A 24,843-nucleotide genomic window follows, 5' to 3' on the forward strand; every position below is an offset into this window, starting at 1 on the left:
GTCTGTAGCTTCGTCCACTGCGTCCTACTAGTCCCTGGCGACCACACTGGCGCTGCGTAGTTCAAAACCGGCCGGCCTATTGCCTTGTATGTTGCCAGCAACGTTTCTTTGTCTTTGCCCCAAGTACTGCCGGCTAGCGACTTGAGGACCTTGTTGCGGCTCTGTACTTTATTGACAATAGCGGTTGAGTGCGCAGAGAAGGAGAGCAGGCTGTCGAATGTTACTCCGAGTATTTTGGGGTTATTCACCGTCGGAATTGTTCGCTGACGATACCCTCTTAACCCTCAGTGACAGTAATCTACCCAATGCAATGATTAAAATGCAAGAAGACCTTCATTGTTTGTATAAATGGTTGTGCGTAAACCCATTAAACGTTCCATTAAATGTCAACAAGACAAAGTTTATGGTCATATCTAGAGCAGCTAACGTTAGCGTTGGTGGCCGCTGTGGTGTAGTGGTAAGCAGTGCGCGCATCCACTCCGCAGTGCCTGGGTTCAAGCCCTGGCCAAAGCAACATCGCAATGACAAACCTCCGAGTGTATTTCTGCCATGAAAAACAGCTTCTCATAAAAATACAATCGCCGTTCGGAGTCGGCGTAAAACTGTAGGTCCCTCCGCTTTGTGTGACAACATCAAGACGCACGCCACAAATCGGAGGAGAAGCTCGGCCAAACACTGACATATGTGTAAGCGCCAATCTATTATTATTATTATTATTAACGTTAGCTCCGATAACTATAGTTTAAAAATTTAAGATGAAGTACTTGAGAAAGTGAGAATCATTAAATATATAGAGATATATATGTCGATGAAAAGTTAAAATTTTAGGAACATATTTACTACACAGTAGCATAAATTGCTCAAAAAATTGGTCTCATGAAGAGATCATGTAAGTACTTAGGAAGGAGGTATAAGACTTTGGTTTACAGATCTATAGTTGAACCACATTTCATATACTATCCAACAATCTTTTTTATAGCAAGCGACACACAAATAGATTAGCTTCAAAAAATGCAAAATAGGGCTATGCGATTTATCTTGAACAAGCGGTACGACACACCCATACAGGAAATGATCGCAGAATTAAACTGGCTGAGCGTGAAACAGCAAATTTTCTATCACGCTATGAAATTCGTGTTTAAAATAAAACAATGTAGACTTCCAGATTTCTGAGTGATATCCTACGATATAATAGTGAAACCCATTNCTTAACCCTCAGTGACAGTAATCTACCCAATGCAATGATTAAAATGCAAGAAGACCTTCATTGTTTGTATAAATGGTTGTGCGTAAACCCATTAAACGTTCCATTAAATGTCAACAAGACAAAGTTTATGGTCATATCTAGAGCAGCTAACGTTAGCGTTGGTGGCCGCTGTGGTGTAGTGGTAAGCAGTGCGCGCATCCACTCCGCAGTGCCTGGGTTCAAGCCCTGGCCAAAGCAACATCGCAATGACAAACCTCCGAGTGTATTTCTGCCATGAAAAACAGCTTCTCATAAAAATACAATCGCCGTTCGGAGTCGGCGTAAAACTGTAGGTCCCTCCGCTTTGTGTGACAACATCAAGACGCACGCCACAAATCGGAGGAGAAGCTCGGCCAAACACTGACATATGTGTAAGCGCCAATCTATTATTATTATTATTATTAACGTTAGCTCCGATAACTATAGTTTAAAAATTTAAGATGAAGTACTTGAGAAAGTGAGAATCATTAAATATATAGAGATATATATGTCGATGAAAAGTTAAAATTTTAGGAACATATTTACTACACAGTAGCATAAATTGCTCAAAAAATTGGTCTCATGAAGAGATCATGTAAGTACTTAGGAAGGAGGTATAAGACTTTGGTTTACAGATCTATAGTTGAACCACATTTCATATACTATCCAACAATCTTTTTTATAGCAAGCGACACACAAATAGATTAGCTTCAAAAAATGCAAAATAGGGCTATGCGATTTATCTTGAACAAGCGGTACGACACACCCATACAGGAAATGATCGCAGAATTAAACTGGCTGAGCATGAAACAGCAAATTTTCTATCACGCTATGAAATTCGTGTTTAAAATAAAACAATGTAGACTTCCAGATTTCTGAGTGATATCCTACGATATAATAGTGAAACCCATTCGTATTTACTCAGCGAAAATAATAGCTTCAGGCTGCCGCTGTATAAAACGGAAATAGATAGGAAGAATATCTTTTATAAGGGATTAAAATGCTATGATGAACTTCCAGCTCAAAAAAAAAAAATAAATGAAAACGTTGGTACCTTCAAAAGTCTGCTACTTGATCACTGTAGAACATTGGCTATTAGATAGAAAGGTCCGGCATGGAAACTAGTCCTTTCCATCCGTACTAACTGGATGACTCTGAATCTAGTCCATTCCATTAATGTATGAAATAAGAAGGTCGGCATGGAAACTAGTCCTTTCCGTTCGATCAAATAGCGCGACTCTGGATCTCGTCCATTCAGATCGCCTGCCGGTATCGAAGTCTATAAGAGGCGGTTTGGAAACCGCCCAGTTGTGGCGGCTCTGGAAATTACACTCTTAGACCGCATGTCTTACGTGATATATTTACGGTACTGCTTGAAATCATGTCCATTCCAACAGCATCGAGAATATGGTATCTTAGTTAAATATACATAAACTATTATATAGCTTAGAAGAAAAAATGTAACAGGTTAACTTATTTTAAGCATTAATTTTAATTTTACTGTTAGTATATATTAATTTTGCCATACATAATTCCAATGTATATACGTGAATGTAAATAGGCCAAATGACTGTAATAAATAAAACAAATAAATATATAAATAATAAGGCTTATGTTATCAATATGAGACTTACACATGTCGTAACCATTATTTGGTGGGATGTAACTTACAATAAAAAAAGATTTCACCCATATTAACAGCGACACAGATTTGCTCGATGTTATCGCCAGTATGAAAAAGTTGTACCTCATGAGTAGCGAGGGAAGATGACACTGCAACCAAAATTCCGCCCCGTCTAGTTACTCCAAGCTGCAGTATTCGGTCTTTACGATAAACTTCATAATAATCATCAAAAATCTCTGAGGATACAGAATCTGTAGTTAACCAGGTCTCAACAAGTATGATAATGTCGAAATCGTGTGTTGCAGCTGATTGGTACAGAGCATTTCGTCACAAGAAACGAATAAACGCGCGAGCTCAATAGTTGACGGCGAAAAAAACGCATAAAAAAACTTCAGCGTCAAAGACTCTTAACATACTTCGCCGAAGTTTTTCATAAGCATCTTTTTTCGCAAAATTTTTTTACGCGCCTTATTTCGCCGTCAAAACACTAGCGCGCCTTTATTCGTGTGTAGTCACGATTTGTTTTTGTACGCAAACCGCCAACATTATGAAAATAGACAGAGAGCTTAGAACTACTGACAAATATAACCATCAACGGTTCGCTTCCCTCGGGGCCCTTTTTTGAAATGGACGAATCTTGACTTCCTCTGGCCATAACTCCGAGTCTAATAGCTTATTGATGTAAGACGAAGGAATGCCGATTTTGAAATTAACTCGTTTAACCCTGGACGTGCTTCGTTAGTCGATTCGACTAACAAAAACCATGTTTCGCTTCGTACCTCTCTCTGAAGTCATTTATCATTTTGTTTATTATATGTAACAGAGAAAATAATCTGCCTTATCCTTAGTTTCACCTGAAAAAAAATTCACCCGAAAATTTGTCATCCGCCCATAGTAAAACCATGGAAACCAAGAGCGAAAAGTGAACCGGTACGGGGAAAATGAAACTCATGATAAGGCTGAATATGTATTTAATATTTTGTTAATGTGTTTGAAAAACTATAAAGAACTATAATTCATAAAATGTATTTTCCTTTTTAACTCTTTTATGTTTGTTATTTCAATTCAAAGTTGGTGTTAGTCGTTTTGACTAACAAGCCCGCAGACAGGGTCAAAAGAGTGAAGCACTTCCAGGGTTAATAGATTCGCTTGGAGCATCTTTTCTTATTAGATTATAGCAGGATATAAGATTAGCATCGATATTTGCATGCTTAGCAATATAAGCGGAAGTATTTTTAGTTTCTACAGAGGATTTGAACGAGCTTAAGTGAAACCATTTGAGACGAATCGCAACATCAAGTTTCGAACCAACAACGATGTCACGCTTTTATCATTTCTGTTTGGTTTAGCATTTTTCTGATCGTTTGAACGATTTGAGCTTTTGTTGTTATAGCTGGCCTTATTGGCACGTCAGCGAGTAGGATCATCTTTACTGGCAGCAGTATCAACAGCAGCAGCCGCAGCATCTGCATATAATCGTAGAAAGCGATAGACTTCGGTTGCTGGTGGCGCATAAGCATACTCAATTCCACCAGTGCCTTCGTTTAATGCAAGAGCAGCTTCAACGTCGACAGAACATTTTGCAGGAGAGATGTGTAACGACGAAGCTTGCATTGTTGGTGGACTTGATGTTATTAGAGTTGCTGTTGTTTGCGACTTGCACATTCTTTGAACAACGTCACCAGATGCACAATTTGCCCGTGATACATTGTAAGACGGCGAGACAGCAGAAGCGACAGTTAAGTCATGCAAATCCGGCGAACGGATATTAGAGTTATTATTGCACGCACTTAGGCAAACACTAGAGTTGAGGTTTAATGTCTTTAACTTGATTAGATAACTTATTGAATTCCCGGTTAAGTCATAATAATCGAATCAAAGCTGTTAAATATTTTTGGATATACTACTACTTTACATTTGCATATACTTGCTATATGTATTTTCATCAAGTTAATTTCTGTGTTCATATGGAAAGGTAGCTTATGTTGAAAGGCTGGCTTTAGTATAATGCGGCATTCCCTTTATTCTTTAAACGACAAGGAATTGTTTGATGAGACTTAATAAGAATATTAACTTGCTAGTATCGGAACTACTTCTTGCACGTTAAGCGCGAGTGAGTCATTCGCAATCGTATGCTGTGAATGCCGATTTATACTAAAGCCAGCCTTTCGACATAAGCTACTTTTCCATACGAACACAGATTTAATAATTTGTCAAAGAACTTTTTTCATGTAATACAATTTTTTCTTCATTCTTGTTACTGAATCTGAACTGAAATAAAGAATTATTTCACTGCTGTTAAATACTATTTGTAAGAGGTTATGGGCCTCCATCGCAGAATTCTTTAAACTAGGATTTATTTAATTGGGAAATCTTGTATTAATTGCGAAATGGCTGATTTAAAGCTGGCGATTACTAAATTGAATCGTGACAATTATGAGCTGTGGAAATATAGAATGCAGCTAATTATGAGGTCTGGGATGTTGTTGAAGGTCCTGTTCCTACATCTCCAGACGCCTCCTGGATGCAGCGAGACACCGATGCTTCAATTCTTATTGGACTGGCGATTGATGACACGGAAATGTTCCGGATAAGCAGCTGTAAGAACGCAAAGGATGCCTGGCGTGTTTTGCGAGAATACCATGAGAAGGCAACATTAAGCAACAAGGTGAAGTTAATGCGTTCAATATGCGGTTTAAAGCTCCAAACTGGTGACGACGTTGAAAAGCACATCACTGAAATGAAGTTACTGTTTTCACGTCCTCAATCTCTGAGAGAGACTATTACGGAATCTTGGATAATTTCAATGCTCTTCAGCAGTTTACCGAGCACATATGACACACTGATCACGGCGCTGGAAGTTCGTGATGAAAAGGATCTAACAATGACTCTTGTTGAGAACAAGTTTCTAGAGGAATCTGAAAAGCAAAATGAACGTTTTAAAAATGAAGAATCAATCCTGAAGATTTCTAAACATGCTAAGTCCAGCGGTAATGCAAAATCAACAGTATGCCATTATTGTAAGGGTATTGGGCATATTCGTAAAAATTGCTGTAAACTGAAGAACAGGCAACAAGGAAAGGAGAAGGCACATTTCGTTGATGATGTCTGTTGAGAAAAATTTTTGTTTTACCATTGATAGTAAGATAGTAAGTGTGCGTACTAAAACTGGAAAATCAAAACAAAAATATTGAAGAAGTTCNGTCTGTTGAGAAAAATTTTTGTTTTACCATTGATAGTAAGATAGTAAGTATGCGTACTAAAACTGGAAAATCAAAACAAAAATATTGAAGAAGTTCATGTAGAGAATGTGTTGTATATACCATCCTTTAATGGAAATTTGCTATCTGTGAAGTTGCTTTGTGAAAAAGGATTCAAGGTAACTTTCAATAACAGTATTTGTAGAATTTTTACAAAGGATAATCGTGAAATTGGAATGGCAAGTTTAATCAACAATTTGTACCAATTGTGTTTGACATTCCCTGAACAAACCATGCAAGTATCCTGTACGTCAACAAAATGCCAACATCATTGGTACAAACTTTTCGGGCACAGAGATATAAATTCGGTAAAAAAAACGCAAACTGGAAAGTTGGTAAGCGATTTTCAAATAGTTGATTGTGGCATTCATCATTACTGTGATATTTGCTCAAAATGGAAATTTACTAAGAAGCCTTTCAATACAAAATGTAATAACAAAACGTCCGCTGTACTTGAACTAGTACACTATGATATATGTGTTCCTATGCAAACTACATCACTAAGCGGAAATCGTTATTTTCTGACGTTTATCGACGACTTTAGTCGTTATACTGTGGTTTATCTTCTAACGAAGAAGTTCGACTTATTTGAAAAGTTAGGAGCGTATGTTGCATTTGTAAAAAATAAATTTGGAAAAGCAATTAAAATTATACGTTCTGATAATGGTTGTGAATACAAATCTCATCATGTTAAAGATTACCTTGAGCGTAATGGGATATGTAATCAATTTACTGTACCCTATTGTCCTCAACAAAATGGTGTAGCAGAAAGGAAAAACCGATCTATACTATTAGCAGATATTATAAGTTTGTATATCGCAAGAAGGTTGAAGAAAGGCGGATACATAAAAACCATCNCAATTTGTACCAATTGTGTTTGACATTCCCTGAACAAACCATGCAAGTATCCTGTACGTCAACAAAATGCCAACATCATTGGTACAAACTTTTCGGGCACAGAGATATAAATTCGGTAAAAAAAACGCAAACTGGAAAGTTGGTAAGCGATTTTCAAATAGTTGATTGTGGCATTCATCATTACTGTGATATTTGCTCAAAATGGAAATTTACTAAGAAGCCTTTCAATACAAAATGTAATAACAAAACGTCCGCTGTACTTGAACTAGTACACTATGATATATGTGTTCCTATGCAAACTACATCACTAAGCGGAAATCGTTATTTTCTGACGTTTATCGACGACTTTAGTCGTTATACTGTGGTTTATCTTCTAACGAAGAAGTTCGACTTATTTGAAAAGTTAGGAGCGTATGTTGCATTTGTAAAAAATAAATTTGGAAAAGCAATTAAAATTATACGTTCTGATAATGGTTGTGAATACAAATCTCATCATGTTAAAGATTACCTTGAGCGTAATGGGATATGTAATCAATTTACTGTACCCTATTGTCCTCAACAAAATGGTGTAGCAGAAAGGAAAAACCGATCTATACTATTAGCAGATATTATAAGTTTGTATATCGCAAGAAGGTTGAAGAAAGGCGGATACATAAAAACCATCAACTTTTGAAATAGATATGTCTCTCAAGCTACTGCACACGACGAAGATGAATCGTATAATCGCGATGAAGTAAATTCAAATGCTTCTGAAGGTTCTTTTTGTAGTGTAAATTCTGACAACGTTCCAAGCATCGAGACAGTTAGCACAAATAATGAAGCTGAAGATCAACAAATTACGAATAAACAAATCATGGATGAGGGTATTGCTCCCCGAAGATCAGGCAGAAGTACTAAGGGTGTTCCACCTTTGCGATATTATGATAATATCTGTTTAGTAGATGAAAATGGAATGATCGAGCCAAAGACTTACAAGGAAGCAATATCTTCAGACAATTCTTGTGAATGCATTTTAGCTATGGAGGAGGAGATGAATTCTTTACGGAAAAACCAAACCTGGGAATTGGTACAGGCTCCCCCTAAGGCTAATGTTATTGGCTGTAAATGGACTTTTAAGATTAAGCGTGACCTCAATGGAAATATACAAAGGTATAAATGTAGGGTTTAAATACCTTCTTCTTTTATACCTGTACAATTTTTATTTGTTGTTCAATTGTTCTTAGATTTTATTAGAATTTCTAAATGAAAAGTTTTTAAAATCAGTAAAATAAAAATCGTCAAACTACAAACATAAAATTTTGTATTGAGCATTAAATAACTAAAAATTTTAAATAATAAAATATCATCATGATATATTGGCGATCCTGCATTATATGTAATTTGGACTACCAAAAAATGACGAAGATCAAATGTCTATCAACGAAAAGCGCAACATCAAAGGAGAAACAAATCTCTTTCGAAATGTTTCAGCGGCTAGCTCGATGTGCATCCGCTGTTGTCCTTTCCGCTGCAATAGTGTGAACATTTTTGCCAGTCCAACTGCCACAACTGTAATCAACATCAACCTATACAAACGCAATTCTTATGTCCTTCAATATACATCAACAAAGGCAAGCCTCGGAAACAAGTCACTAGTCCAGTTAATCAATCGCTCCACATGGACAATTTTGCAACCTTAATTTCCACAACCTGCCATAACCAAGCATTAGCCCCCTGCTCATTTACCGGCACTGCTACCGCAACAGCAGCCGTCCATTTCTCCGCCAAGCCTCAACGCCTATGACCACAGCCAACAGTTCAACACCACAAATGTTAGTCACTGTTGTGCCGCTTAACATAGAATGCGTTCTAGGCTCTTAATCAACAATAACCATTGAATACGTTACAAATGCAGCAACATTTACAGCATCAACAACAAGGTCAACAGCTGATGCAGCAACATCATGTCTCAGCAATAACAACAACATTCTAGCGCATTTAATTATTTTCGTCGTCGTTGTCATAACCAAACAAATTTTTAGTTATTACTAACATTTATTTAAATTTTTAGATAATTATTTCTGTATTTATGCATATGTATGTACATATATATACATACACAATTTTTTTTTATTATTTATATTTATTTTATACTCTCCTTCTAATATTAGTTAACTCGTCGTTTTATTGGAGGGGGTGTAAATGTAGGGTTTAAATACCTTCTTCTTTTATACCTGTACAATTTTTATTTGTTGTTCAATTGTTCTTAGATTTTATTAGAATTTCTAAATGAAAAGTTTTTAAAATCATTAAAATAAAAGGCTTCAAACTACATACATAAAATTTTCTAATGAGGAATAAATAATTCAAAATTTTAAATAATAAAATATCATCATGATATAATAAAGCCCGTCTAGTTGCCCAAGGGTTCAGTCAAAGATACGGATGTGATTACGATGAGATATATGCACCTGTCGTTCGACAATCACCGTTTCGTATATTATTATCGATTGCTGGAGAAAAGAACATGCAAATAGTGCATATGGATGTAAAATACGCTTTTCTTAATGGTCATATTAGCGAAACTATCTACATGATACAACCACCGGGTTTTGTAGTCAGTGATAATAACATGGTTTGCAAATTAAAAATAAATCTTTATGGGTTAAAGCAAGCAGCAAATGCTTGGAATAAAGAACTTACCTATGCCTTAGAAAAAGAAAACTTTAAGCAAAGCAAAGCTGATTCTTGTTTATTCACGAAAAATATCAACGGGGAAGGAATTATATATTTATTGGTATACGTTGATGATTTGGTAGTAGCTGCTTCTAAGGAGGAACACTTAAGGTATGTTGAAAAATTTTTAAATTCAAAATTTTAGATAAATAATTTGGGATCCATTAATCCATTTCTTGGAATAGAAGTTTTGAGAGAAGGGAAGCAATTTGTCTTACATCAAAAGCAATTTATAGAAAAGATAACTGAAAAATTTGCATTAAGATTCTAAAATTTCTAAATATCCCCTTGAAATTTCAAATGGAAAATCAGAATCGCAACCTTTAGTTAATAATGAATTTTATCAAAGTTTAATTGGATCTTTGTTATACATATCAGTAAATACCCGGCCAGATATTTCAGCAAGTGTAGCAATTCTAGCAAGAAAAACAACTATGCCTACAAATGAAGATCTGACGGAACTTAAACGCATTTTAAAATATTTAAAAGGAATACAAAACTTATATTTACAATTAAATAATAATAAAGTTAAGAATAATTTATTAATTGGATATGCGGATGAAAATTGGGCAGAATGTCGTATAGATAGAAAATCAAACTCAGGATATATTTTCAAACTAAATGGAGGTGTAGTAAGTTGGGCATGCAGAAAGCAAACGTGTGTTTCACTTTCAACAACTGAAGCTGAGCTTATTGCTTTATCAGAAGTTGCAAAAGAAGCAATTTGGATTCGCAAGATTTTGGCAGATATGAATTGTTTTCAAAGCTGTCCGACTAAGACATATGAAGACAATCAAAGTTGTTTGAGTCTGATTAAGGAGGAGCGTTTAAGCAACAGATCTAAACATATAGATACACGATTTCATTTTGTTAAGGATTACGTTGACAAACAGCTAATATCTTGTGTATATTGCCCATCAGAAGAAATGTTAGCCGAAATGATGACTAAGCCACTATCAGCAAGAAAATTGGAATATCTAAGAGATAAAACGGGCGTCATATGCAAATGAGGAGGAGTGTTAAATATTTTTGGATATACTACTACTTTACATTTGCATATACTTGCTGTATGCATTTTCATCAAGTTAATTTATTAATTTGTCAAAGAACTTTTTTCATGTAAAAGTAAAAACAGAATCAAATCGCTCAGAGAAATTCGTCGGAAGAAAGTTCGCTGCCAAAATTAAAACACACTGCAGTATATGAGATTTCCTACAACCAAAACGACGACGAAGTTTGTCTGACAAAATTCGGCAAGAATAGATTTATTTTTAATTTTGCCGCTGCCGCCGATCATAAAATCAGATCTCAGTGGAAAAGTAGCTTTGTTTCCTCGTTTTTCTAGCAGATAATCATCAGCAATAATCAGAATGGCAAAATTTGGTGATTCATCTTTTCGGTTTTGTATTTTTATATTTTTTGTTTGTCATTCAGTTGATACGAATTTCGTATCTGTTCTGTTTTACTGGGCGAAATGTTGCGGCGAACATCGCCCAGCGGCATCGCTCCGATCGACGAAATTCGCACAGCGATTTGGTTCTGTTTATATTTTAATACAATTTTTCTTCATTCTTGTTACTGAATCTGAACTGAATAAAGAATTATTTCACTGCTGTTAAATACTACTTGTAAGAAAAACGATGAGTTTACGAAGTAAAGACAGCGTCATAGGCTTTACATAGCTTTCCAGGAATGTCCATACAGTCATTACACAGAAAAACAATATTCCGGTTCTTTTTAAAAAGATTCATATCATATTCAGATATTTGGCCTTTAAGGTTCGCACGGTGAAAACGATCTTTGCAACACCCAATGCAATGTACGATGTCAGTGTCATTTCTTGCCAAGGCTTTGTCACAAACCCCACAAGAATCCTCCATTATATTTGGCAAAAAATAAAACCGCAAGAGCTTAACATAAACACGCCCGAACTGTCCGACTGTTCACTGTTAAATGTTAAATCGAGCCAAAATTCACAAATGCTAGGCATAAGTGAATTACAGTCTGTTAGGAGGCCAAACAGAAATAAAAAAAAATCCAAAATAATTTTGCTTGAAAAACATTGTAAATATTAAAAACGAAACACCAGAGTCCGCTTGAGCAACTCAATCCGCATCACAACACAAAACAATAGACAGCACCACGTGTGCACACACACAACAGACCACACCACTGACACAACCGCACCACCACCCACACGCCGCCGCCAACAACTCCTAGTTCCTCCGGCAATCTGCACGGTGTCGGTACAGGATATTCCTTGCCATGGCTGGTGTCACTTTATGGCACGTTCAAGACTGCGCACCACGCGAGATTGGACGAGGGACTATGAGAGCCCTTGCTGTGTGGCTCGGTCGCAAGTACCCACCTCGACGACGCACAGTGTAAGATTTTACCCATCTAGCTGCTTTTAATTCTGTAATTCGAAATCTATTGAAGATAGATCAATGAAATTTTGCCCAAGGTACGTTATAAGATAGGCGAAGCTTTTTACAAAAAATTGGTAATTTATAGTTACTGTCATGCCACCCTATTATATAACTGCAATTTTTAAAAATGCAAAAACTGAAATATTTAACTAACTGCAAAGGCTAAAATGCCCAAAATTGATATTTAGAATTTCCCTGTAACAAGAAATTATAAACTGACAGAAATGGGCTTAAAAATAAATATATTTTTTTTTTTAATTATGGGCGTGGAAAATATCGATAAAAAAGTCAAGTTGGTCAACAAAATTCCGTTATAAGTTCAATATTTCTTACTCTATTTACAAAAATGGGATACCATTGGAAAGGTAATGAATCAGGCTTTCTCTATTCAAAACGAAAATATAAGAATTTGTCTCGGTCGAGATAAAATGCAAATAAATTACTCGAAGAAAATGAAATTCCCAGTAGGCCAGAAAAAAAAAATTTCATCAGAACCTGCACTTTCCAGCAGCTAAAATTATGTTCATTAAAGTCTAAGAGGAGTGGCAAATAAACTGAGATACAAACTTTATCGAATAGTGGCGGATAACGAGTTTGCGGGCCTAATGAAATTAATAAATTGCTAAAAATAAATTTAAGTTAACATCGTTTTACTTTAACATGGAATACTCAGTCCTAGTTTACTAAAATCCCAAAATGTATATTCATTAAAAAGAACATACCCAAGCAAATAAGACCAAAATGGTATTTTAGTAATTGTTGCATAAATCACATAACACCGACAAAATAAACATTGAGATTCAGTTCAAATATACAAGTTTAAATATTATTGTGCTCGGTAATTTTCCAAATCGAACCCCGTCCCGCCATACACGTTGATTAAAATTGTTTAGTTGTTATTGTTTCGTATTTATCAGGCATTTCTAAAAACATTCTTGACGTTGTTTTCAAATTTGGCGACATAAATAATGGAATTAATCTTTTCTAGAATATGTAAATGATACACTGTGCGCCGCTTACTACCAACGCAGGGCAACGTTGCCTTGACAGTCAGGTCTACGTAACCGGAACGACCCAGATTTATATTTGGCCAATGACTGTCACTCCAGCAACACTCTCTAAAAACTCTTTGGGGGATTTGTATGCTGCTACAACAACAACAACGCAGGGCAACAGCCTTACAGCAGCACGCAAAGCAAGTGGCGGGCAGGCAACACACTTTATTAACACCTCACATTCCAATGTCTCATTGACCGCGCTACAGTGCGGACGTGTTTAGCTTCTGCTCTTGCTATTTGGTTTGTTAGTGGTTTTTAACATGGACTCTTGCGGAATGTGTGACAAATCATTTGCGCGAAATGATACCTTAATTGTGCCGTGCAGTGGTTTTTGTCAAAAACAATTTCACCGTATTTGCTGTGTGGGTCAAATATCAGAATATGATGTCAGGCTATTTAACCAGAATAAGCATATCTGCTATCTTTGCCCAGAGTGTTTGTTATTGCCTGCAAAATTAACAAGGTCTTTGGATTCTTTCATGGCTACGCATAAAAATGGCTTAGACTCTATCGTAACCACAATAATGGGCCAATTTGGTGAAATTCATAAAGAAATTGCTTTAATAAATCTAAAAAACTGTGAACACAAATGCTCCATCATGTTTAAAAACTTTATGTTCAGAATTCAGTGCCCTAAAAGATGTTGTTGCTAATTCTAAATCAACTGTTAAGGTGAACAACAACAAAAACAAGTTAAACGGTTTTCCTAACCTACGGAGAGTGAAGTCACCAACCTCGGCTATGGAAAATGTATCACACTCTCAAACTGACATGGTTGCTAAAACGTATGTTCTGTCATTGGATGAATCTTCGGCTTTTGAGAGTTCTGTGATTGTTAACAATGCACCCTCACTTACTCCAGCTGAGGCGGATAATTTTACTTCGGATGCTTTGCCGTCGGCTTCTCAACAAATGCGAACTGCATTATCAGCTAATATGATAACAGAAAGCAATGCTTCTTCATCTTCTCCTGCTGACGTAAATAATGTCACTTCTGTCGCTTTGACATCAGCTTTTAAACAAATGCCGACTGCGTTATCAACTGCATTGGCTACTGTTACTAATACATCTTCACCTTCCTCTGCTGCTGTTATCAATGCTACTCTTAATACTTTGTCATCTGCATCTAAACAACTGCCAACTGTTTCGTCAGATATATTAAATGCTTCTACCCAGCCGCAACTCGGTGCTGATTGGATTAATGTGCCGCGAAAGAAAGTGCCCAAGCGGAGAAATGTCGTGGTTGGCCGTAATGAAAATAATGATCTGGGAGTATTTTCGGGTCTCAAGTGGCTCCATTTATCATCGTTCAAGCCAACGGTTTCGGAAGTTGATATTATTAATTACGTGGCGAATCAAGTCCTCGTTGATAAGCAACAAATTGCCTGCTATAAGCTGGTAAAGAAGGATACAACTGAGACATCACTAAAATATATCAACTTCAAATTGGGAGTTCCTGCAAATCAGTACGAAGGACAAACCAGGGATTCCATCAAAACCGGATGTAGCCGAGGTGGGGGTGTGTCGTGTCGTACTAATCTCCAAGCTTCGTTTCTACCTCTTCAAAACGAAGACACTATCATCGATCAACTTTGTGTTCGTGACAGAGGTTCCCTTGGATTGCTGTATATTTGCGCCTCTTATATCCCTCCACTTAGCTGTACTAGCTTATACATGTCGCATGTTGACAATGTGTTAGCTCTTCATCGTAGTATTGGGGACAACCAACTTTGTGTGCTTGGTGATTTCGACTTAAGCAATGTAAGCTGGTCGTATTTCGATAATAATTTATTCTTGACTCCCTCAAATGTACAAAGTTCTGTTGAGTCATATGTTATTGATAATTTTTTAAGTATTGGCCTTACTCAAATAAACGGCATCGGCAACAATATGGATCGCCTTCTAGACTTACGTCTTTGTAACGTACAATATAAACTTTGAAATTTCGAAACCTTCTTCTTCTTCGATATCCCCACCCAATTCATATCATTTACCATTGGTTTTAGACATCGAATTTTTTGAATTTTTCGAAGATTCCCTAGTACACAAAACTGTTTCATTTAATTATAATCGCTGTGACTTTGCCACTATGGATAATGCGTTGGGTGAATTACACTGGGATATCTTGGGATATCAAAGTTGAAGGTTGTGTTAATGTATTCAAAACCCACTTATCTGATCAATGTTCTAAATATGTGCCAATTTTTAAACCGAAAATTTATAAATTTCCTTGGTTCTCAAAGGATTTAAAGCGTCTAAAAAATTTGAAAAATAAGCTTTATAAAAAATTCAAATCAACCAAAAAGCAATGTTTTTTCGGAAAATATCGTTACTATAAATCACAGTTCTCAAAGTTAAATAAGAAGCGTTACAAAAATTATATCCGTGATTTTGAGTCGGATATTAAAATAAGTCCGAAGCATTTTTGGTCCTATATTAATTCCAGGAAAGCAAGCTCGAGTATACCCAAGACCGTTTTTTACAAAAAAGAGAATACAACTTCTGTGTCTGAGGCTGCAAATTTCTTTGCGGATTTCTTTTCGTCCAACTTCGTATCCTGTCTGATCCTATCAAATATTCGTAAAAATTTCACTAAGAGCACGTCTTCTACTCTTGATCTGGGTTCGCTTACTCTAATAGAAGATGATATTATTGAGGATATCAAAAATATAAAAAGCTCGTCTGGCATAGATGCAGATGGGTTTTCAGCTATCTTATTCAAAAACTGTGTTTCCTTAGCGAAGCAATTACTACTAATATTCAATAAATCTCTTTCTGAAAGTCTGTTTATTGACGACTGGAAGCGAAGGTCAATCACACCTATTTTCAAGACTGGAAACAAATGCGATGTTGAAAATTATAGACCAATTAGTAAATTGTCCACAGTTGCTAAAAGTTTCGAAAACATTAATAAAACTAAACTTTTTTTAATGTCAAACATTTGATCTGCCCTAATCAGCACGGCTTAGTATCGTGCAAATCTACGGTGACTAACCTTGCAGTTTTCACGGAGGATTGTTTCTCAACTTATCGTAATGGGTTTCAACTTGATGTGATATACACATACTTTTCAAAAGCCTTCGACAAGATATCCCACAATATTTTATTAACTAAATTAGAATGTAGGGGTATTCATTCGGGCTTCCTTAAGTGGATCAGGTCCTACCTACGCATGAGATCTAGCACGGTGGTTATCGATGGCGTTTCGTCTAAGCCATTTTTTGCTTTCTCAGGTGTCCCACAGGGAAGCATCCTGGGCACACTATTTTTCGTACTATTTATTAATGACATCAGTTCCTGTTTTTCAAATGCTAGTTTTCTTCTGTTTGCAGATGACTTGAAAATATATTCTGAAATTAGATGCATAAATGACTCGGCTGAACTTCAATCGCAGCTTGACAGGCTTTATACTTGGTGTGTTGAAAATCGGCTTTTCATTAACATCAGGAAATGCCATAAAGTCATTTACTAAATCGAAAGTACCTTTAGCAACATCTTATTCCATTGCAAATATTTGCCTTGACTCGTTAAGTGAGATTAAGGACCTTGGAGTACATTTCGACTCAANCTGTCTGATCCTATCAAATATTCGTAAAAATTTCACTAAGAGCACGTCTTCTACTCTTGATCTGGGTTCGCTTACTCTAATAGAAGATGATATTATTGAGGATATCAAAAATATAAAAAGCTCGTCTGGCATAGATGCAGATGGGTTTTCAGCTATCTTATTCAAAAACTGTGTTTCCTTAGCGAAGCAATTACTACTAATATTCAATAAATCTCTTTCTGAAAGTCTGTTTATTGACGACTGGAAGCGAAGGTCAATCACACCTATTTTCAAGACTGGAAACAAATGCGATGTTGAAAATTATAGACCAATTAGTAAATTGTCCACAGTTGCTAAAAGTTTCGAAAACATTAATAAAACTAAACTTTTTTTAATGTCAAACATTTGATCTGCCCTAATCAGCACGGCTTAGTATCGTGCAAATCTACGGTGACTAACCTTGCAGTTTTCACGGAGGATTGTTTCTCAACTTATCGTAATGGGTTTCAACTTGATGTGATATACACATACTTTTCAAAAGCCTTCGACAAGATATCCCACAATATTTTATTAACTAAATTAGAATGTAGGGGTATTCATTCGGGCTTCCTTAAGTGGATCAGGTCCTACCTACGCATGAGATCTAGCACGGTGGTTATCGATGGCGTTTCGTCTAAGCCATTTTTTGCTTTCTCAGGTGTCCCACAGGGAAGCATCCTGGGCACACTATTTTTCGTACTATTTATTAATGACATCAGTTCCTGTTTTTCAAATGCTAGTTTTCTTCTGTTTGCAGATGACTTGAAAATATATTCTGAAATTAGATGCATAAATGACTCGGCTGAACTTCAATCGCAGCTTGACAGGCTTTATACTTGGTGTGTTGAAAATCGGCTTTTCATTAACATCAGGAAATGCCATAAAGTCATTTACTAAATCGAAAGTACCTTTAGCAACATCTTATTCCATTGCAAATATTTGCCTTGACTCGTTAAGTGAGATTAAGGACCTTGGAGTACATTTCGACTCAAAACTCACGTTCACTTCGCACTTAAATAAAACTATTGCTGACTCATTTGCCATGCTTGCATTTGTTAGACGTCACTCTTCAGAATTCACCGATCCTTATACTATTAAAATGCTACTACTACTACCACTACTATACGGCGTTTGTGCGTTCAAAATTGGAATATGCTGCGATTATTTGGAGACCGAGACATACTGTTCATATTAATCGTTTAGAAATGGTACAAAAGGTTTTTTTACGCTTTGCTTTACGTTCACTAAGGTTTGTGGAACTATTGCCATCATATGTATCCCGTTGTCGGCTAATTAGCCTACCAACTTTGCATAATAGAACTTCTCAGGCTATCTCATTTTTATTGGGTATTATCTCGGGAAAAGTTGACTGCCCGGCCCTACTTGAGAATCCATTTTTATGTTCCTAGCCGTAACTTGCGTCGTTTTGACGCGTTTAAGGTTGGGCTAAACAGAACGGTTTATGGTGCAAACTCGCCAATAAACAGAACCTTATCAGACTTCAATTATTTTTGAAATTTTTTAGACATAGATGTTACCAATACTAGAGCAACTACATTAGAATTGCAAAGATATCTTATGTCCAGTCATTAATATCATGTAAATTCTGTAATTCCTAATCTGTTTGAAATTCTTGATTGGTTTTTTGAAATCTTGCTTAAGTAATCTTGTAAATTTAATTTTTAAGTAGACAACTTAGCATAATGACTGATAGTTATATTTAATATTCTGCTTAATGTCTGTTATAACTATAGTTAGTTGTTAGACATAAATAAAAAAATAAATAAATAAATCCATGTGTCGAGTACAGTGACGAGCAAAACTGTAACATGGTTTAACACTTTTTGTTTCAGCCACCGCTATATTTCCAAGTTCTAACGACTTTCATCCTTTTGTTGAATATTCTTGTTGATACATCCCTACTCCCTCTCTCGTAATGATTTGAAGTCAATACAACAACAATAAAAAAAAACCAGCAGACAAAAATGTAAATCAAGGCAGATGTTACGGTTTTGCACTCACTCTGTTTTGCATTTGACAGTTATCTTTTACTTAGTTGGAAGTCAGATGACTTTTTTCTATATTGTATTTTATTGAAGAAGTGATCACCAGTAAATAACATAGTTAATCAGGAACCATAAATGTAAATAATAGATTTACTGCGGAAAGGCGGGACCGCACGAAAAGTGTCAAAAAATTGTGGAATTTGCTACTTGAAAATGTTAAGACTGAGAAAAAATATAGCCTAAAGTGCTCCCAAGGACAAAGGAAGTCTGTTAAAAAATATTACGGTACGATATCTTGTGAACTTAGAAGCAAGTAGCGATGCAGCCACTATTACAGAAGCGCTTAGCGTATTAAACTTTAATGCAAATCAATAGACAGCGAAGAGAAGAATTGCCAAATTGAGCGCAAAGGCATCATAAAGAAGAAAAAAGCAAATTTGATCATAATACATGTGCGAGTGTGACAGCATTTCGCTGCATCGCACGAAAACCGAACCGTTGCCTATTGGGATATGTTGGGCCGTTCAGAATGCAATAAAAAACATATTTTTAAGTTTCAATTGAAGGTTATTGGGTCTGACAAGACTAAATTAATCGCTTTCAATCAGATGGCCAGGCATGGTATTGGATCAAAGACCCAAATTAAGCCTAAGCGCATCATGTACTGCAAACTGTGAATCACAGTGGTAGGATCTTAATTGTTTGGGGTTGTATTTCAAAAATTTTATTGGTCCGTTAGTACGAATTATGCGTAAGGAACAATATCTGTTCATATTTTAACAAAATTTGCAAGATGTAGTCGAAAAATGAGAGTTTCTGCTGAAAAATCACCCAAAACATACTGCATATGTTCGCAAAGATGGATACAAAAGCAAAAATTTGCTAATTTGAAATGACCTCCACAAAGCTCGGACATGAATCTCATCGAGAATTCGCGAAATCAACTAAAAGCACAGCTTAATAAGTATCAAACTCCGTAAAATCGAGTGCATGAGCTGTGAAAGCAAACTAAGGATATACCTCCAGAATTTTTACAAAGATACAAATAAGGTATGCCAAATTACATCCAGGAACTGAAACAGGCAAAAGAGTACTGAACATTGTGTTAGTAGTTCTTTTTTTCGTGAAGTGTTAAAAAGCTCTTAAAAATATATGAGTGCAAAACTGTGACATCTGCCTTAATTTACATTTTTGTCTGCTGGTTTTTTTTTTGTTGTATTGACTTCAAATCATTATCAGAGAGGAGTAGGAAATATAGCGGTGGCTGAAACAAAAAGTGTTAAACCATGTTACAGTTTTGCTCGTCATTGTAAATCCATGTAACTGTTTTTTTTTTACATTTTTGGAAGCCTGTAGATCCTCCACCCACCGCTGAAAGGAAAAACATCACTTGACCTTTTTGTCATCCCATCGTAAAATCTTCAAAATCCAATAGGTGAAAAAGCCGCTCGAGTAAATCCCGATATAGCTTCGTGTGCTGCCGTACTATTAGGCACACGAAGATTTTACAATTTAAATGTAGCGTTGTATTGGGGTGCCTTCAGAAATGCATCAAACCAAAGCATCAGTCTCTTTTTCTTCTAAATTATAACTGATGCAAATGCCTTATTTACACAACCAAGTTCCAATTGGGCATTTAACCGTGGTTGCGCATATTGCATATTTCCATCAATTGCAGTTTAGAAATAAATACGTTGTTGTTGTTGTAGCAGCATACAAATTCCCCAAAGACTTTTTGGGGAGTGTTGCTGGAGTGACAGTGCTTGGCCAGATATAAATCTGGGTCGTTCCGGTTACGTAGACCCCGACTGTCGTGTGAACGAGAAATAAATACGTCTGATGCTTTGGTGTGATGCATTTCTGTACACACCCTTAATTCGCTTTGATTCATACCATGTAAATGCACCATTAAGCTTATAATCATAAAGTTACTTCTGAATATTGCGGAAAAGTTTTTTAAAAATAATTAAATTTATTATTTCCAGGAATTACTATTTTTAACCGGCTCTTCAAAAAGGAGGAAGGTTATCAATTCGTCGGATTTTTTTTGTATGTTACCGCATTACTTCGGAACACGTTAACCGATTTCTATAATTCGTTTTTTAAAGGAAGTTGTTACCTTACAGGTGGTCCCATTCTAATTTGGTTTGAACCCGATCATTGGATCATGAAGAGATTAACGATAATCTTAAATTTGTATATGAGAATTGAAGTCAGTTTTATTTTTTGTTTAAAAATTACTTGTTTGCAGTTTGGACAGTCTGCTTCTATAGAGCTACAAAGAGGGATAAGTCTATCCGCTTGTATTAAATAAATAAATGTAGTCCTTACTTATAAAATTAAAATGTATTACCTTATCATAAAGATTCTTTCTGTCCATGTTGGTATCATCATGATCGTCCACATTAGATAATGTCGCTCCTTGCTTAGAAGTTTTGTCTTCTTTAAGAAAAACTTCTAATAGAGTCGAAAATGCGATTCCTGCCAAAATGCAAACCACTGGTGTAAGAGTTAACATTAGGCGAACCATGACACCAGCAAAATAAACTGCACTTAGAGCATATAAAATGACAAATATACGTTCGTCATTAGCGTACTTCACACAGTACCAGATTCCCACGGGGAAAGAACAAACAAGTATATGCAAATCGAAGAAAAATGAAAACCAAGTTGTCGGCTGGTGCTCAGAAACAGAAGCAATGATTGGTATATGAATTTTAGCGTATCCTGTATCCCATAAGGAATAGAAACGACCACTCCATGGTGCAATTACTCCTAATACAGTTAGCGCTACTACGCTAATAAATACGATAATAGCAGCTATGACAGCTCCACATAAGAATACCTTCCGAAATTCATTCCGAGATAAAACACTTTGCAAATGTCGCAATATTGCAACAATTATCAGCAATATAAATACGCCTAAAGCAGCCATATGTTCGCTTGTGCGTATAGGTTGAAAACCAACAAAGGGAATTTGCATCGATAATAGTAAACCAAGGATATAGAATGTTGAATAACTTGTTAGAATCCTCGGCGAATAGCGTCCCATTATTATTAGCAGAAAGACGTGTAGAGGAATCAAGTTAATAATGAATACATATCCACCCCATGCTGAAACCATATAGAAATATGAGACCGCCGAGGCAGCCGACCAAAACATGGAGCCAGTTTTAATTGATCGCACCCATAAGAAATATGTAAATTGTAATGCAAATATAGCGATTCCTTCATTGTCATAAGAACCCGCAACGGATCGACTGATGTATCCGGGCACGATGGCAATAAAACTTGCAGCAAAAAGACCCGCACCTTGAGACCACAGTTCACTTGTGAGCAAGTATGTAGATATTGAAGTTAATCCACTGAACACTGGGGCCAAAAAAACGCAGATATCTCGGATATGAATAGGAATATTCATAGAGTGTAATATATAATGGATGCCACCAGATGTTATCATCAATCCAGGATATACCGTTCCTCCAACTATCCTGCCAAGAGGGTACCATGCGCGCTCGTCAAACCAATTTAAAAACTTGTAAAATCCATGTTGAACCATATAAGCGGTGGCGCGGTAGTTGAACCACGGGTCAAATTCATGAATGATGGATTCAAATCGTATTACAGCAAACAAACGGGAAGAAAACCCTGCGATCCATGCAATCATCAGAATAATGAATGCTATTAAACTGCTATATCCGACAGATCGGCGCCAAATAACGCTGGATGCTTGACTCATGATTAAACAATGGCCCGTTATAAACTAAAGCATAAAAGAATTAAATTAATGAACACGTATCAAAAACACTTCTTAGGTATGTGTAAATACATCGATGCATCGAAAATATCGATTCTTCGTTCTATACATGGAACAGGGAAGCCAACTTCTGGGGAATTCCCCGATTTGCGGGGAATTCCATTTTGCGTTTGAGTCGGGGAATGGACTTTTTTAGTATAGGGCCTGTGCCAAATGTTAGAAAAGAGAAAATTTTGACGGATCAAAGTAGAAATCTGATGTTTCTCGTGGTGAATANATTTGGGGAATTCCCCGATTTGCGGGGAATTCCATTTTGCGTTTGAGTCGGGGAATGGACTTTTTTAGTAACGGGCCTGTGCCAAATGTTAGAAAAGGGAAAATTTTGACGGATCAAAGTAGAAATCTGATGTTTCTCGTGGTGAATAAGAACGTCAGAATTTTACCTAGCTCATGGGGCTAGGTAAAATTTTGACAGCTTATAACCATGTATACACATAATATTGCTTGGCGGTAATAAGGAGTGAACATGAAAATGAAAGCTGAAACAGCATAAAAAAGCGTACGTTACTTGCCAATTATACAATAAATATAAATTTTAAGAATTTCAGCAACACAAAAATAAAGCTTTCGCTCGAGCGTTTGTTTGTTTTTTAACTGTCAAAATTTAACTCTGCATTTGGCACAGCAAATTTCAATTTATTTGTACACCATAGCAAATTTTTCCACCCCGTCTCACCACGGAGAAAAAAGTTACCGATTGGCACAGGCCCTAAGTTAAGAATCCGAACATTGCAAAATCTTAAAAAAAAAATAGGTATGAGTGTTTATAGAGGTTTTTGAGACAAATACAACAGTATACTTTTTTGGGACAGACACAACAACTAAGCTTTCTGCACATTGGTCGTCCAATCATAGTTGCTTCATCGTCACAATCATGATGTAACGATTACATGACGACTACACTTTCGCACACTCGGTCGTGATATTTCTATTCATTTGGCGTCTAAAAATTCACTTGGAGCAGGTATTTTCTGTTTTTCTGGTTGATATTTTCGCGAAATATTTACAAAAACCTGCAATTTTTAAAATATAGACTGTGCTGCAACAATTCTAGACATAATTTTTCATTAATCCCTTTTCTTATTTTCTTTTCCTGAAATGTGTTTTGTTCATGCACACAGAGACTTTTTACAATTTCGTCATATTTCGCTCACATCTATTGAATTTTAATGCAATTATCCACTTTTTAATAATATACACAGATTTTATGCAAAAAATACTAATTTTTAATAATTAATAATTAATAATTAATGCAAATAATAACTTTTTCACTAAGTTTTCCCCATAAAACGTAAACAAACAATCCGTGCACAACGATTAGCAAACGACAGTGCCGTACTTATCCGTTTCTGCTTCTTCTACGATTTGCCGATAACTAGGCGATAACGACAAGTGTGCAGATCCCCTTTGAAATGCTCGGCTAAAATTTTCAAGGCGAGACGATAACGCAATTATGATTGGACGACAAGTGTGCAGATAGCCTTAGGGCCGGTTACTCAATGTCTGGTTAACACTAATCTGCGGTTAAACATCGTTATCGACGTCTTCGACTCCATGCATACAACAGGGAGTCGGTAATGTCGATAACTATGTTTAACCGGAGATAAGTGCTAACCAGACATTGAGTAACCGGCCCTAAGGCAGTTATGACATTCGAGAACATTCAGCGGCCAGCGTAACATCGGAGAATTCTATCTGAGCGTGGAAATTGAATATCTAATATAAGTGAACATACATACACAATTAAGAGCATATGAAAAAGCCTTTTTTCAACCTTTAAGGGCCGTTTGCACCATGTCTAGTTAACGCTAACTGGAGGTACATCCTTCAGTTAAGCACGTTAACTGCTTTATCGATCACATGTTATATGATGGGTGTCGATAACGTCGATAAAGATGTTTAACTGGGAGTAAAGGCTCTGTTATGCATAATTGGCATTGCATGCACTGCTACACCATTTTTACGTAGAAATCAAAAACCAACAGACTTCTACGTATGTACTGCTGTGCGTTGGATAACCGCTTACACGCGGACCTCATTTAACAGATTTCTTATGTGATAACTCTCAAGCCATGCCAAGTATGCATAAAGGCTCTGTTATGCATACTTGGCATTGCATGCACTGCTATACCATTTTTACGTAGAAATCAAAAACCAACAGACTTCTACGTATGTAGTGCTGTGCGTTCGATAACCGATTACACGCGAGGCTCATTTAACAGATTTCTTATGTGACAGCTCTCAAGCCATGCCAAGTATGTATAA

At 36.3% G+C, this 24,843-nt stretch overlaps 1 protein-coding gene across 1 annotated transcript in view; it reads right to left on the reverse strand.

Moving 5' to 3' along the window:
• The window catches only part of Stt3B (catalytic subunit 3B of the oligosaccharyltransferase complex), a 146,777-nt gene extending 124,177 nt beyond the window's left edge, over positions 1-22,600 (reverse strand). The window contains exon 1 of the mRNA XM_017613074.1: positions 21,115-22,600. Coding sequence (XP_017468563.1) covers positions 21,115-22,500 — 1,386 coding nt within the window. The 5' untranslated portion in view covers positions 22,501-22,600. The remainder of the gene's footprint in view (positions 1-21,114) is intronic.
• Between the last annotated feature and the right edge of the window lie 2,243 nt (positions 22,601-24,843).

Source organism: Rhagoletis zephyria, unplaced genomic scaffold, assembly GCF_001687245.7.
Source record: "Rhagoletis zephyria isolate East Lansing unplaced genomic scaffold, Rhagoletis_zephyria_1.1 Rzeph_scaffold_00606, whole genome shotgun sequence".
NCBI lineage: Eukaryota > Metazoa > Arthropoda > Insecta > Diptera > Tephritidae > Rhagoletis > Rhagoletis zephyria.